Genomic DNA, 14330 nt, shown 5'->3' on the forward strand with positions numbered 1-14330 from the left:
AAGTTGTGCCAAACAGTCTAGAGAACAACTACCTGGCCAACCAACTGGAAGAGATTTATTCCTAACCCAAAAAAATGGTGATCTGACAGAATGTCAAAATTATATAGTATCATTAATACCACACACAAGACAAGACCTGTTGAAGAGTATCCAAAAATGACTGGAATACAAAAGATATCCAAAAAGGACCAGAAACACAAGCTGGCACTAGGTCATGGCACTAGAGACATTATCACCAATGTCAGCTGGATCTTGGCTAAAATCAGTGTACCAGAGGAATGTCTATCTGTGCTTCATTGACTATGCAAAGGCATTTGTGTAGATCACAATGAGATGTGGCCAACCTTGAGAAGAATGGGAATTCCAGACCACTTGATTGTGTTCATGTAAAACCTGTACTTAGACCAAGAGATAGTCGTCAGAATGAAGCAAGTAAACATTTGGTTCAAAATTAGGAAGAGAATGCGTCAGGGATGCATCCTGTCTCCATACGTTTGCAAACTGTATGTGGCGTAAGATCATTCAGGAGACTGGACTTTATGAGAAAGAGTGTGACATCAGGTTTGAAGGAAGACTCATCAACAACTTGTGTTACGCAGATGATACAATACTGCTTGCCTAAATGGAGGAGGACCTGAAGTGTTTGCTGACAAAAGTCAAGGACTGTAGTCTTCAATATGGATTGAAGCTTAACAAAAAGAAGACAAAGATTCTCACCACTGGGCAAACTGGCAGCACCATGATGGTTGGAGAAGAGATTGAGGTTGTTAACAATTTCAACTTTCTCGACTCCACAATCAACACTCTTGGCACCAGCAGCCAAGAAATCAAACGATGAATTGTATTTGGGAAGTCTACTGTCAGGGACTTCTCTGAAGTGCTAAAGAGCAATGATGTCAGTCTAGACACTAAGGTACACCTGATCCAGGCCAGAGTCTTCACAATTACTTGCTGTGCATCAGAGAGTTGGACAATGATTAAAGATGACAGAAGCATCGTTGCCTTTGAGTTGTGGTGTTGGAGAAGAGTATAGAACATACCATGAAGCGTCACGATAACAAATAGGTCTGTACTCAAGAGGGTGAAACCAAGTTTCTCCTTGGAGGCAAGAATTTTGAAGCTCCATCTCACATACACTCACGTGGCGGAGGGACCAGTCCTTGCAGAAGAATATCATGCCTGGAAGGGTGGAAGGACAGCGTAGGAAAGGAAGACCCCTGATAAAACGGATTGACACAGTAACTGGGGCAGTGGGATTAGGCATGTCGGAGTCAGTGAGACTGGCTCAGGACAGGGCAGGGTTCAGAGCTATCGTACATAGGGTCCCTATGAGTCTCAAGCAACTCAAAGGCATATAACAACAACAGGCTGATAAGGAAATACACCATTAAAGAGTACCCTGAGGGTCAAAAACCACAGTCAAATTTTTCTATAATGTTATTTAAAAGGCAAGTCAATTATCATAACTTAATTGTATTTTTAAAAACATTTATTGAAATAAATGCTCTGGAATATCATGATTTATACATAGTATTTATTGTATGCAAGCTAGTGCATTGTCAAAAACTGGGGGGGGAAAATCCTAATCTTTAGACATGGAAAATAAATAGAACAAAGATACATTTTCATATACTCAGAATAAATGAATTTAAACTAACACAGAGTATGTGATCCTTAATTACATTCATATTACATATATAGTTCTAAAACTAATCTTCTATAATAAAAGAAATAACTCTCATGAAACAGTAAGTTAGTAGACAACATATACCACAGAAGTTTTACTTTGGGGGCTATATCATTTTATTGGTGATAGGAATGTGTGAGACTGTTTATATAATTATCTTATTTATAGGGATATGAATTAACAGTTTTAATACATGTTAGCGTATTAAATAAGTATTAGTTATTTTAGAAATGTTATCTAAACTAGAATGACCTAATAGGTATATATTCCTTCTTCATCTCCACTCTATTTGTCTATAAGCTATACCATTGTAAAGCTATGAAAGTTAAGATTTTAACAAACTAGATGGTAAAGCCATAAAAAACTCTAAAGAAAGGAATTCAGACTAGATTTAAAGTTCTGATATCCATGGACTTGGCCTTGTCTCTTTCTTATCTCAAAATACCTTGTTTACTTTTAATTTGATGCAAAATAATCAAAGAAAGATTTTCAAAGTCAGCATTCTGTTCATGGACAGAGATGTACGTCATGACTTTTAAAAGCACGTCATAGAGAATTATATGTTTACCCTTAACAGCTCATTATTTTCGAATGGGCAGCATTACTATAGTTACATCAATGACTTGTGTTCCTGTAATTTTGGACTTCTTAAAAAAAATGAAAAAGGTAATATAATGATACTTGTTAATACTATAGAAACATAGTGAACCACCTGACAAACTTCACACCTAATCTTCAAGAAGAATTTGGTTTCTGTTGAGATTGACAGAAAGGATTGGGATTTTTGATATGCCGTGCACACATACACTATTTAGGTACTTGGTCAACTTCAGACTTAAGGAATGCAAAGCCACCACAAGAAAATTTTAAAACTCCCAAAATAATAGAAGTTCAATTCTTTCTCAGAGTTTTACTTGTCATCTGTTGTCCCTTCCGAGTACATCCGGCACAGTGCTGCGTTAGGGCGGCAGACAAAAGCGTCAGTTTCACCTCCCAGCTCTGTTAACTGTTCCAGTGAAGACACACAAGGATAATGGTCCTTAAACATATCAGGCAATTTTGAATTCTTATCCTGAAGACGGCGGGAACGTCTCACTGGTGTTAGAAACTTGAGGTCTTTAAAGAGAGTATTGGTTTCATCAAACGGAATCTTCTTTTTTGCACTGAAAACAAGACAATTGATCCAAAAGTTCAGAAACATGTGTGTGCGCTTTGGCTTAGTCTTTTCATACTATTTATACTATATTTCTAAATCACAGTATTTTAGTGTTTGTCTTATCGAAAGGGAAAAGGACTGCAACACCCTGAAATTAAGGAATGTATTCTTTCTCTAGTTACAGCCTCTACAGAGAAATTGAAATATCTGCAGAACTAGCTAATTATTTCATCAAAAGCTACTAAGATAAAGAGTAAAAGTAAAATGATGTATAAGTTCCTACTCAAGGCAGCACTATTTAAAAGCATGCTTGTGAAAAAAAAAAACACTGTGTAAAAGCATACAAAATACTAGGGAGCTCTGGTGGCCCAGTGGCAAGAAGCTACACTGCAATCCTGAAGCTATGTGGTTCAAATCCACCAGGTTCTCTGCTGGAGAAGGAGGGGCAAACTCCTCCTGTGCCAGTCAGATCCAATTCAACGGTACATCAAATTAAAAATAAATAAATAAATACACATAGGAAATACTGTGTTTAAAAGGTAAAATGTTCCAATCACATTCCATTTGTTTGAAATTATTGTTATGAAAAACACCCCGTTTATTATCTAAAAGCATAAAAACTAAATCACGGCACATGCCATTTAAAAGTTTACCTTTGCAAGTATGGTGTAGTAGAGATGTTATATTTAATCATGCAGCTTTCTCTGGTTTGTTTCTCAGGTGTTTTAACATTATCATTGGAATCTTTTGTTTTTTCCTCTTCCTCTTCCTCACTCTCACTTCTCTGATGGTTACTTTCTATTTTCAGTTTTTCAAACTTTAGATTAATACTCATGTCTTCAGTGTTCACTTCTTGTGTCTTGGTTGTAGAAGCTTCAACTTTCTCTCCTATATAATAAGATACATGTATTAATTATGTTTTGGCCAATTTTTGAAGATCTGGAAGAGAAAAACCTCAAAATTTTTAAAATTCCTTTTGTGGCTGTTGAGAATATACACAACAGAAAATACATCAATTTAACAATTTCTACTTGAACAACTGAGTAACACTCATCAGATTCTTCAAGTTGTGTGGCTATGATCACCTTTTTTTAAGGCTTCAGCCAAAATTTAAGAATAAGATCAGAAGACATTACAACGATTCCTACGTAACAAAGTTTAAAACCCAAGACAAATAAGCCATTATCTCCTCTTTTTTCCCTACACAAACACTAATGCTAATTAACAATTATTAACTGAGTATTTCCTAGGTGTCAGAGATAATAGACAAATATAAGGATTAAATCATCTTATTTTTCAGGAAAGACTCTCTTCACATTCATTGAGGAGATAAACTGAAAATAATTACTTATAAATGCAATAAAAACTGCAAATGAGATCAGAACAAATAACTACGTAAATCAGAAAAACGAACCACCTATGACTGTGTGGGAAGGAAATAGCCAGAGGTTTCACAGTGACACAGGGGTTTGTTGTTGGGCATGTATGTATATGTATATGCATGTATATGTACAATATATATATGTATACATATGAATATATGTATGCGTATGTATGTATTTTTGGGCTGGGTCTTAAAAACTGAGCATTTTAGAAGAGCAAGGGGAATACCATTGTTACAAAGCATAAGAAGAAACGCTCTACTAAGACAATTTTAAAAGGCCAGGGTGCTCCTAATGTAAGATACCAAGCAAGGCAGGAGTATGGGAAGGAGGTAGTAAATGCAGCTAGCTCTCAGGACTAGCTGGGCTGTAATGAATACTGTGTTTTCTATGCAAAAGTATAATACCAAAAAAAAATTACTGGACAAATCACAATGAGCTATCACTTCACCCTTTACTAGAAAGGCTGTTTTCAAACAAAAAATAACAAGCATTGACAAGGACATGAGGAACCTGGAAACACAAAGAAGACAGAGGAAGAAAGCTTTACGAAGCAGAGATGGTAATCAACACTATGAAATATAAATAATAGGTATGAATTGTCGAATGGAAATCAATTTGCTCCATATACTTTCACTAAGTCACAGTAAAAACAAAACACCACCACCAAAACTCACAACAAACAAAAACTTTAAATATTATGGAAGTAATGAAGAGCCTTTAAGAATTCTAACAATTTGACCACTTAAAATGACTGGGTACAGTGAAAGACCGTACATTATCGAGTGCTGCTGAGTCAATTCCAACTCACAGCCACCCCACACAGGGAGACCGATTCTTAATGGGGTTTTCCAGCCTGTAATCTTGAAATGCAGGGCGTGACCAAGCCTTATCTTCTGAGGAGCAGCTGATTGGTCTCCTTTAGTAGTTAATGTTTAACCATAGTGCTATGGGGCTTCTCAATATTTAAGTGCACAAATATTTACTGATATATAGCATTAGAGTAAAAATTAGAAACAATTCTAATAAACATACAAATCAGGTTACATCATCTATATGCAGTGATTTCCACTCTCATTTGGCTAATTGGGCACATGGTTGGACCCACCAGCTGCTCTGCAGGAGAAGGGTGGACAGTCTCCTCCTGTGTGATTTACTGCCTCTGAAAACGCACTGGAAGGTGAGCTTTGGGTCAGTTCCAACTCAACAGTACATAACAACAACAACAAATTAATTAACAATATCTAAAGTTTAATGAACTTACTATGAACTGCAGGTTGTAACGCCTACTTTACATAAACCCATTTCTTATTTACAAATGTTTTATTCCAAAGACCAATGTGTCATAAGGAAATTAGCATTATGCAAAAATGGAAGATGATCAGATCATAAAATGGATAACTACATCATTAAATAATTGACAAATTACATTACTACATAACTGCCAAATTTAGGTCTTAAACCAAGTCTCCTAATGAAATTTTCTTTATGCCACATAAACCTACTTTTTCTCAATGGTGGGTCATTAGGAGTAAGAGGAAAGTAGTAACCCCCATAGTTTAAAACGTAAAAGAGAGAAAAGTTAAAAAAAATAACTCATTAAAGAAATTAATAAAATTACAATTAGCTTAAAAGGAAGTAAAATTCACCAAAATTAACTTACCCAAATTAACTTTTTCTTGACTTTTCACTGTTAGAATATCTGCAATTACATGTCGCATCTCTTCAATAGGCTTAATTTTGTTTTTAAATGAAGAAAACAAATTCATAAGTTTTATAGTCTTACACATTAACTAGGTTGTCCAAATTGAAAATACTAAAATCATAGTGATGAAGATTTTATTTTAAAAAAAGGCAGGAGTTATAGAAATGCTCAGAACATTTATTTTGCCAATTAAGACTGAAAAATGGCTGACTATCTTTTGCAATTTATTGAATAAATATGAACTTAAAAGAATTTCTTGAACCTTTGGTAACTATTACTGCTTGTTTACTCAGCACAAATAAAGAGTACAAAGAGCAAACGACCATTCTCAAAATCAAAGAACCAAAGTGACGACCATTCTCAAAATCAAAGAACCAAAAGTGCTGCCATCAAGTCAATCCCAACTCCAAGGGCAAAGCAGAGCTGCCCTAAGGGGCTTCCAACGCTGTCATCTTTCAATTGCCACATTTCTCCTGCACAGGGTTCAACCTCTTACCAGTCAAGCTGACTATTCCATCACTATGGATTACTAGTCATAACATCTACTGAGTATCACTTGGAGATCTCTGGTTGGCTAGTAGTCTGCAGTGAGTTGTGATGCTAATAGGAAGGCCTCACACCTCTCTGGTAGTTCAAACCCACCAGTGCGAGAGCCAGCTCACAACGTGCCAGGGTTCTTAGAAGAAGGGGAGTGAGATGGCAAATGAAAGAAAACTCAGCACGCAAGTTCCCCCCATGGGGGTCTCCAACACCAGGAGAGCTCAGGAGAAGGATGGGCAGTGTCATCCCTTGCTATTTATAGCCTTAGACATTCAATGAAGAATCAGGTACGAGTCAATTTTGATTTGACAAAAATTAATTTGGGTTGGTTTTTTCTTTTTCTTTTTTATTCCCCTAATTTTTTTCTTCATTTAGGTCAGTGGTTGTATTTTTGCTTCAGGTTCTCTTATGTACAACTCTGAGTAGCTTAAATTTGCCATTAAATATACGCTATACATTTTAAACATTACTATGATCCTTTGTGGGAACTCTGATGACTTAGTAGTAAATTGTGCTGCAAATCCAAAGACATATGGTTCAAATCTACCAGTTGTTCCACAGGAGAAAGATGGGCAAATCCCCTCCCATGTGATTTAATGTCTGTGAAAAGCTATGAGTCAGCCATGGTTGGTTCCAACTCAACAGTACATAACAATAACAATGGTTCTTTGAGCTACCATAACTGCTAAAGCAACATGTGTATTATATAAAAAGAAAACTCTGGTTTATAGTCCTCTAAATACCTGCTTTTCTTCATAGAGTCCAAATTCAAGCCTCATGTCATAATACTGAAAGATGCTATGGGCAATAAATTGAATGACTCAATAACAAGCATTGCTTAATAATTGGAACATGGAACGTATGTATCTTGAATGTTGGAAAACTGGAAATTGTTGACTTGCATTAGTAGGGTCTAATGTATAATCACAGAGAGTGGGGTGGAGCTCCTCGATTAAAATGGGCTTGGAAGGAGGAGTGGCACCCACTCCCATAATAGCTTGGCTCCAGAAACCTTATGAACCTGGAGAGAGGATGAAAGGCACCCAAGCGTCGAAGACTCTCCTTCTAGGGTCGCTATGAGTCGCCTGCGATTTGACGGCACTTAACAACAACAACAACAACAACATAAATATCTGAACTTCATCTTTAACCTTTTTAATGAAAATGAATAAATTACTTATTAGTTTAAAATTCTAAGGATTCTCTTTTAAAATCCTCTAGTTAGAAAATTAATTTTATTTAGCTACTTATTCAGTTAGTATAACAAATTAGAAGGGACACACTAATGACAATCATACCTACATTGATTATTGACACATTCAGGGAAATCATTAAAATAATATCACAAATGCATTTATAAAGTTACCAAAAAAAGTTTGAGAAGAAAATAAAGTATTTTTAAGGAGGAAACATTTTAATATTTTTAAAGTAAAACTGAAGGTCAATAAGGTCACAATTAGTAGCTCAAATATGTATGTTGTTGTTATCATTGTTGTTAATTGCTGTCGAGTGGAGCACAACTCATAGTGACCTTATGAATAACAGACCTGAACCCTGGTCTATAACTATTGTGTTTCTCAAAGTTCATAGTTTCCAGGAGCATGTTGTTTAGGAAGTGGAAGCCATTCCTGCTTCCAACAAAGATGTATGTATGTGTATAATTCAGTTAATAGAAAAAGTTATGTCTGATATCTTGAACTTTCTACTTACGGTTCTTTCCATTTTCTTGGCTAATTCTGATTCTTGTTTTCTAATTTATTCTCTAATATTACATCTTTTTCTTTCCAGCAGTTTTTTACATGCAGCCTTTGTACCAGTTAGGCATCTAAACTATACTCCCCAAAGCTATTATGGTAATTTTCAATATTGTGGCAATTTAACACTGATCCCTGATTACTGGCAGGATCTTGTCAAATATAATTAGAGCTCATCATAGTGGTTATTATATAATGTAATAAGCCACTGACAGACTATAACTCTTTGCATTTCATTTCAGGTGAAAAGTCAAATAACATGCTGCTTTTTGCTTACAGCAGTCTAAGCAAACTCTTTCTTAAGGAAAGGGTAAATGAAATAAGCTAGACAAAACAAGAATCCTGTATGCTAGAACCTTCTAAAAAAAATAAACTTGATTAATTAAAGAGAGAGAGGAACATTTACCTAAAAGCAAGCAAAAATATAAACAAAAAAAAATTGAAACAAAAAACCATAAACCAAACAAAATGCTTGTGATATAATTTATCCTATATCAAGGGTTTTTATATCAACTAATAGAGTTTTTTAATGCCAATAGATAAGGATGGAAAGATTATGGTTAGAAAAATAGTTTCTTGTGATCTTCCATATGTGTGCACAAAAGCACACTGGAAATAGTAATGTGAATGTAGGGCTTACGTCTACTCCTAAAGTGAACGAAAGTCTCCCATGAGATGATAATATCCTAAAAGTTAATTAAATTTTGCTTGCTTTATATTCAGTAAGCAAATTTCCATATCAAAGACCAATTTTCCAAGTAGATTTCTCCAACTAGGAAATATTCAAAATGGCGTGTCCTAAGCATGTTTTGTTAAATTATTATATTTCAGCTTATGTCCATTTCTAATTATCCTTAGTATATCAAAAGGTATAGTAGAAATCTGAGAAACAGTTTATCATTACTACTACACGTAACATGATTTAGCAAGTTACACTGTGCTATGTTTCAAACATCTCTGCATCATTTATCCCACATTAAAGATGGGCATGCTTTCATCTCACCTGAGCCCCTGCCAGAACGGCCCTCTCGTAAATGGCAATGATATTCTCAATAGGACTTGTGCGTGGTTCAAGACGTGCAAGGCACACCCAATACTTAATAAGCTTTGTGGCATCAGGAATATTTTTAACCAAGTCATTCACTGTGCTCATTATTTCTTCTTTGCGGCATCCCTAAAATAAAAAGAAACAAAGTGAGTGCTATTTTTAGTTTATAACCTATGAATAATTAGTAACAAAGATCAAGGAAATTGAAAAAGTTGATATAAAATATTTATAAAAGTGTTATCATTCTCCTTGCTCCAAACTTATTCTGAAAAGCTAACAAGAAGCCTATCAGTAATGAGCATTAGGCAGCAGAAAATGAAAGTCTAGATATGTGACGGGCACTCTGCTTGCTTTTAATATTTATTATCATACACTGTGGATTTCCACTGGTTAATTTACAACAGCAGGAAAAATACTTAGCATGTTTGAACAAATTATTAAGAAATAAAAACAAGGGTGCTCTGGTGGCCTAGTGGCAAGAACCTACACTGCAATCCCATAGGTAACTAGAATCCACCAGATGCTCAGCTGGAGAAGGAAGGGCAATCTCCTCCTGTACCAGTCAGATCAGATTTGATGGTACACACAAAAAAGAATAAATTTTTAAAAAAGAAATAGAAACAACAGAATTAAAATGAAAAATATTTGGGGGAGGGGAAGAAAATGTGCAACAATGGGACAAAAATGAAAATAAAAACAAAAAGTAAATTATTACCCACTGCAATCCTAGTCGTCTGTGTTAACACGTTGCCGCACACTTTTAATTGACGACCGTGCTTAGAAACACATTTTTACCGTCATTTGCAGCAACGTGGTACCCTGGAGAAACAGTGTATTGAAATACTGTATTTAAACTCAAAGAACCACACTAACGATTGCTTTGATATACTGACATGAATTGGGCAAAATGTCAGCAGGTAAAGGTTACATACACTCACTACTGTGAGTCTATTCCAGCTCTCTGTGACTCTGAGCAGAGCAGAATGGCCCCACACAGTTTTCACAGCTGTAAACTTTAAGGAAACACACTGCCCCGGTCTTTCCCAGAAGAGCAGTTGGTAAATTCAAACCCCTGACCTTTCAGTTGGCAGCTCAGTGCTTCACCACTGTGCCACCAGGGCTACTTCAAAAGTCAGCGTAACAATCCTTGACACAGCTTAGTTAAAACAAATTGGCAATGTAATGAGATCATTCACAAAGTGTAAGATGCTGCACAAACATAAGAAACTATACCTCAGTGATGAGGTTCAGGCATTCAGAGAAGGTCTTGTTCACTTTTTCAGTAAATAATCTTTGCTCGTCTTCCTCTGCCATGGAAGCCCAGAAGGACTTGAGCGGTTTTTCACTTTGCTCTTCAGGCTCAGGCTGGGGAGCTGCTGAGCTCGGCGATCTTTGCATTTTTGGTGTACTGCCTTTGCCAGCACTGTACTCGGCAAGACGAGCTCTACAGTTAAGAGACAGCACACAGACATCAGCATGGTATCATGAGGACAAAAGAGGGCCAGCGGAAACATGGCCCGCAGGTAAGGAATTTCATGGCAGTTCTCACATCTGAAGAAAATGAAACCCTGAACATAGTAAAGTCAATGGCGTGCTCAAAGACTCCAAGTATGCATTTTTAAATGAAGACTTTATATCTCCCAAGTCTTCTAAGGCATTTTAAAGTAGGTTATTTTAAAAGTTACTTAATAAAACACACTCAAATACAAGAAACTTTAGATACTATAGTTCCACAATATAAATTTACATTTTTTTTGTGTGTGTGTATCTGCTGTCTACATATCACAAAAGAGAAGAAATAACTGCCCTCGGCCCCCGGCTCGGGGCAAGCCGTCGCGGCCCTCTGCCCAGGGCAGGCTGTCCTCGGCCCCCAGCTCGGGGCGAGCCGTCGTGGCCCTCTACCCGGGGCGGGCTTCCCTCGGCTCCCAGCATGGGGCGATCCGTCACGGCCCTCTGCCCGGGGCGAACAGGTGAAGGAAATGATGAAGGTCCAGAGGGGACCAGATACTACAGAGGAATGACAAGCATTTTCCAATGGTAATTAAACCAACTGTCTTATTGATTTGGGGACAATGGCACAAACTGGGGACTGAGGAGCTCACCCGAGGGCCACGATGGCTCGCCGAGGGCCAAGGGCAGCCCGCCCCGGGCAGAGGGCCACGACGGCTCACCCTGTGCCGGGAGCCGAGGGCAGCCCGCCCCGGGCAGAGGGCCGTGACGGATCGCCCCGGGCAGAGGGCCACGACGGATCACCGGCTTTCAGGTTTACTGGGGGGGAGGGTGGCAGAAGGTGGCCTAGGTAACACTGGATACCCTAGGCATTCTGGGTGGGGAAGGAGAAAAAAAAGAATGCCTAGGGTATCCAATGTTACCTAGGCAACCTTTTGCCACCCTCCCCCCCACCCCCCCCAGTAAACCTGAAAGCAACACCCTCAAAGCCTTTCTATTTGTAACTCACAAGTTTGTTCTCTCTAGGTTTGCTCCCTTTCCTATAGGTAACCTTAACTCTGAGTTTTACTCCAGAATTGACCCTGAACCCAGTGCCAGTGACAAAAAGGAAATACAACTGACAGCTAAGGAAGCAAAGGAGGATGGAGCCTCTGGGTTCAACCAGCCATCCCCACTGGACCCACCTGGGAAAACACTTTGCAGTCCAGAGGGGAGCAAATGACAGGAAAGTATCTTCTAACAGAGCAAGAAGGCAAGCAGCTTTAACCCAAGACCACCAGTAAGGTGATAAAGCGTCCTCCATTCCCCCCTTTACATCTACGCCCCTGTTCAGCATGAAGAAGCCAGAGTCGGCATCCAATTCCCAAATCAATAAGACAGTGGGTTTAATTACCATTGGAAAATGCTTGTCATTCCTCTGTAGTATCTGGTCCCCTCTGGACCTTCATCATGTCCTTCACCTGCTCCCCCCACCAACCAAGCTGTGCAGTTCTGCAACTGCATCCCTGCCCATCCTCACCTTTCTGCCCCCAACCCTCACCTCCTTGTACCCCCAATATGCCCCAATATGTTTTTCCCAATAAAAAAAAAGAGAGTAAGAAAATTCTAATACACAGAAACAAGAAACCAAATTCACCCAACAGTAACTGTAAAGGATAGTAATGAAATGAAGAAAATGGCATCTACTCACATTCTCTGTTCTACAGTCTCTTTGGACTGGATGGCTTTAAGGCTGATGTTTGCCTTTACTAGAGTTTTTCTTCTCTGGTCAATGGCTTTCGACTTTCCTATCGGCTGGAAACTGGAAGATGAAGCAGGTCGGGGAACAGTGCCAAATGCTAAGCTTTTTGATCGCGCCTCATTTCTTTTTAAGTCCGCAGGGTTGGTCTTAGCAGTAGATAAAGCTGTTTTCAGTGGAAGGAATTCTTTCTCACGGGCCCCCTTCCGAACGGTAACATGGGCGGAGGTCCTGTTGACACCTTGCTTCACCTGGTCCTGTGAGCTGCTGGCCTGGCTCCTGATAGGAGGTCGCACAAGCTGTCTCTTGTGAGAGGCGGTGTTCCCGTTCTCTGTGGCAGAAGTCACCTCCGAGGCTCTGGCCCTGCTCACCGTCACACGGCTGCTGTGCACAGGCTGCGGCTTGCAGGTGCTGGAGACAGTGCCTGCAAGTTTCTTGTTTGCTACAGAACTTTCATCTTTGACTTGTAGAGGTTTTCTGAAGGAACTGACTTTAGACTCAACAACTTTCCCACGATACAATCCAAGCACAGGTTTCTTGGGCATTGAAACATCTTGCTTGAGCTTTTCTGTGGACATTAGCTTCTCTTTATTATTTTTTTTAAAGTCAAATGTCTGGTTAAGCGACCTATGTTGGATTTGGTGATCATCTTTAGTTAGTAAAACTGAAAGAGGCCGTTTATTATCCTCACATTTGCGTGTGTCAGCGGCGGTTGCTGAATTGACTGATTTATTCAGCTTTAAGGGAACACAGTTTTTTCGTATCATTGCATTGTTTTTGCTTTGTGTCCGTCTGCTGGCATTTTCTTTATCAGCCTGAAATAGTTAAGAAAAAAAAATTCAATATTTCAAAACACTTATATTTCAGAAGAAACTTTAAGAAAGGGAATAAAAAATGGACTGTTTATAAATAACCTGTCACATCTTACCATTTTTGGGTTTTGTTTCAGAATGCTTGTTTCTTCTTGGATCTTGTCCTCAGACGACAGCATCACTCTCTTATCTCCACTACCCAAAAAGAGGAAAGAGATTTAAAATACAGATGTAACATTCCTATACCAAGGAGGTCAATTTTTTTTGTGTGTGTGTGTACCATCAAATTGGATCTGACTGGTACAGGAGATTGCCCCTCCTTCTCCAGGAGAGGATCTGGTGGATTTGAACCCATGCCTTCGGGACTGCAGTGCAGCTTCTTGCCACTAGGCCACCAGAGCTCCCTAAGGAGGTCACTTTTAAGGGTAAAGATGGAGGGAGACTAATAGTCAACTCTGATTTCACAACTTAAAATTTACATGCAGGCAAAAATTGAGCAATATTTTTGTATCCTTGTATTTCTTACCCATCTCTATCACACTATGAAAACCATCTGCCTCCATTGCCACAGTCACAGGATCAAGCCATCTCATCAGGCTCTTCCTCTCCTGCGCTGTGCTTTTCTAGGGCTACAGTTCCCACTCTGCTCTCCAGTTCACTCTTCCTACCTTCACGAGCTTTGCTCCTGTGACTCACCCTTCTGCACCATGAACTTGCTCAATACAGGGTCTCATCCTCACATAAGCACTGTGTTTACCTCTCCTCTTAAAAAGCCTTAACACTCACAATCTCTTTAGCTACAGCCCGATCTCTGATTTCCTTTATAAGAAAACTTCCCTCAAACAGATTTCTAGACTTACATTTTCCATACTGTCACCTTCCTCAGCCCATGGTAGACCAAAGAATCTTCCCCACCCTCCTACCAACACTGCTAACGCCATCACTTCCACGTTTGCACACCCACAGTTCACTCTCAGTGTGCACCTTCCTGGACTTCTTTAAGAGGCTGATACAGCAAATTACTCATGTAAAGTTAAAAACTAAAACACACTTATTTCA

General features: G+C 38.7%; 1 protein-coding gene across 1 annotated transcript; it reads right to left on the minus strand.

Moving 5' to 3' along the window:
* Positions 1-9218: 9218 nt before the first annotated feature.
* On the minus strand, positions 9219-13450 carry CKAP2 (cytoskeleton associated protein 2). The gene is made up of 4 exons (XM_006879521.1): positions 13388-13450; positions 12412-13274; positions 10506-10716; positions 9219-9398 (listed from the first exon to the last, which is right to left on the minus strand). Exons 1-4 carry the CDS (start codon positions 13448-13450, stop codon positions 9219-9221), a joined length of 1317 nt encoding a protein of 438 aa, XP_006879583.1.
* Between the last annotated feature and the right edge of the window lie 880 nt (positions 13451-14330).

Source organism: Elephantulus edwardii, unplaced genomic scaffold (genome assembly GCF_000299155.1).
Source record: "Elephantulus edwardii isolate Elephantulus edwardi_28Jun2011 unplaced genomic scaffold, EleEdw1.0 scaffold00004, whole genome shotgun sequence".
NCBI lineage: Eukaryota > Metazoa > Chordata > Mammalia > Macroscelidea > Macroscelididae > Elephantulus > Elephantulus edwardii.

Excerpts from the sequence above, each read along its gene's own strand:
- CKAP2 (XM_006879521.1), bottom strand. The coding sequence starts at position 13,450 with ATGCTGTCGTCTGAGGACAAGATCCAAGAAGAAACAAGCATTCTGAAA. Across the intron at positions 13,275-13,387 it reads TGAAACAAAACCCAAAAATG|GCTGATAAAGAAAATGCCAG; the intron begins GTAAGATGTGAC and ends TAACTATTTCAG. Across the intron at positions 10,717-12,411 it reads GAGACTGTAGAACAGAGAAT|AGCTCGTCTTGCCGAGTACA; the intron begins GTGAGTAGATGC and ends TCTTAACTGTAG.